The sequence below is a fragment of the Montipora capricornis genome, chromosome 6 (genome assembly GCF_036669925.1).
Source record: "Montipora capricornis isolate CH-2021 chromosome 6, ASM3666992v2, whole genome shotgun sequence".
Classification (NCBI taxonomy): Eukaryota; Metazoa; Cnidaria; class Anthozoa; order Scleractinia; family Acroporidae; genus Montipora; species Montipora capricornis.
Genome location: NC_090888.1, coordinates 29,304,741 through 29,307,240, shown reverse-complemented (window position 1 = coordinate 29,307,240; position 2,500 = coordinate 29,304,741). Strand labels below are relative to the sequence as shown.

The 2,500-nt window shown below is 39.0% G+C and overlaps 1 protein-coding gene across 1 annotated transcript in view; it reads right to left on the bottom strand.

The window, feature by feature from the left end:
* The window catches only part of LOC138053580 (uncharacterized), a 1,314-nt gene extending 916 nt beyond the window's left edge, over positions 1 to 398 (bottom strand). Inside the window, exon 1 of the mRNA XM_068900194.1 lies at positions 172 to 398. Coding sequence (XP_068756295.1) covers positions 172 to 398 — 227 coding nt within the window. The remainder of the gene's footprint in view (positions 1 to 171) is intronic.
* Between the last annotated feature and the right edge of the window lie 2,102 nt (positions 399 to 2,500).

Genomic DNA, 2,500 nt, shown 5'->3' with positions numbered 1-2,500 from the left:
CATGGAATTCAAGAGTCTGCACATGTAATTTTCTTTACTTGATCGCTCCTATATTTAATAAGCTCGTTAAGAACAATACACCTTATTCATATGCTAATGTGTGGACGGGTATTCCGTAATCTAGCTGCGACTGATTTTCAAATACAATATTTACAAGTGTAATGCACTCACCATTCGTGCCTTTCTTGATTGAGGCGGCCACTGCTTACGGGCTGTTGTTCTTCTTCTGATTCGCGCACTTGATTTCCATTTCTTCCTGGCGGTTCAAATGGCCAGGGCCTGATTTCACCAACACGGTCCAAAGCGCTTTCATTATTTTTGCCTTCCAGCGAAGCCTCAAAATCCGAAAAATCGGACCCCGAGTTGGAACTGCTCTCACTTGCGCTACTATCAGCCATGTCTACTTTGCTTGGTGTACACACGTGTGACATATCAGTTCACATGATCAAATTCGAAGCGTTCACGGCGGATGACTTACGAAGCTGCACTTAGACCAGTTTTTTGAGCGAAAAAAAGCACAAAGAAGCATTCGAAGTACCTTGTGTCTGTTTCAATGCGTTACCTGAGGTATTTAGACGGTATTCCAAAAAGGTGACTGTTTAGCCGTCAGTTACCCTTTAAGTACTGGATATGGAATTGTTGCTCTCCCTGCTGCAAGTAGAGTGATTGCGCCAGTTTCTGATATTTTAAGAAAGGTCATACTGTACCCTAGGGTTGATGATCAACAGTCATATACTGTCATTCATTTTTATCGTCCCAATCTTCCAAGATCTTTGCATGAGGTTATGGTTCCCTTCTATCCAGCTGTGGATGATATGATTTGGATCAATGGCAGTGATCCAGAACCATGGCTTCCTAAAGTGTTGACAGTTCAAATCAGTACCAAAACTGTGTGCGTACATTACTACATTTCTGATGGTGACAATTATTTGTACATCCCTGAACCAAAGCAATACTGTGGAGTTGATCGTGTCCATTGGGATACAACATTGGAGAATGGAGTGGGCATCAGTGGGAGAGATTCTATTGAGTTTGGACACAGAGTGAGCCAGTGAGCCATGCGAGCCAGAAATCCCTAATCCTGATAAAAAGGCTAACTGCAAGCTACCTAAATGACCTGACTAGGCTAACTGGAGTGTTATTTAGGCAATCAATGTGCTGTTTAGGCTAACCGTAATAGCTGTTGGACTGCAATGCCAAATACACATGCATGGATTTAAAAACGTTTCTATAAAATGGTTTCTTTGTAAAAGTAATGGGATTTCAAATACCCATAACTGGTGTAATCAACTTGATTTCCATTAATGGGATTTCACCATTTCACATCATGGCCTGCACTTCCAAATTCACATGGATGTATTTAAATTCTTTCCCATCAATGGTTTTTATATAAAATACTGTCATGGGATGTCAAATACCCATAACTGGTGTCATCAACTTGATTTCCATTAATGGAATTTCACCATTTCACATGGTGAACTGTGCTATGAAATTCACATGAATGGATTTAAATACTTTCCCATCAATGGTTTATGTAGACAATTCATTTATGGGAATTCAAATACCATTACTGGTGTTGTCAAGTCGCTTTCCATTGATGGAAACTGTTTACCCCATTGCTTCTCAGAAAATTCCCATTAATGGAAATTTAGTAAGAATGTGAATCTGTTAAACCCATTATTGACGTTAACGGTTTTTTGTAAAATTTTTCTGTGATATGCGAAACGAAACGAATTAGTTTCGAAAAGCAATGTCATATGTCAAAATGGGTTTCGAAAGGAAATGTGATTCTCTCGAAAGCCGGTTGACATGTATATTCTGTCACCATGGAATGGACAGTCGTCTTACGTGTAAATGGTGTATATGACATGCTATTCCCCAAGTTACTATCCTCCAAAGAAGTGGACATTTTGGTTTGGTTGTCGTAGGTAAGTGAAAAGATTTCTTTTAAGTTCGCAAATTTCAGCCCTAATAGTCACTTGATTCTACTATTTTCTTTCATATGTTCTTCAAAGTTTTTTTGCCACTTTGACGGGTCCATGCCGTTCAACGTATTTCGTGCATCTTCACATGGTACAACTTGGTTTTTACATGCACGCAATGACGCCACGAAAGAATCTCAAGTTTCTGTTGTTTGCTACGATTTATGTGGAAAGGTTTGAGTGGTGGTTGTGGTCGTTCAATTTTTTACCTTTTCTCCTGTGCAAAGTATTGCTCTTTCATGTTAGTCTGTAGTTTAGATGTTGTGATACCAAAAATAATTTAATATGGTGCATTATATTTAAGCTTAAATAATTATTTACCTTATTACGATTTTTTTTTCTTGTCATCAGGGAAGACACCAACAGGCAATGGCAGCAGTTCGTGTCATCTATTTTGCAACTATTGCAAGAAATAGATAGGTGTAACGGTACCTCTTTGGACAGGGAGAATGCAGAATTTTTGCCTCTCAGATTGGGTGGTTCAATTCGCCACATGCACCACCAGATCCTTACTTTTA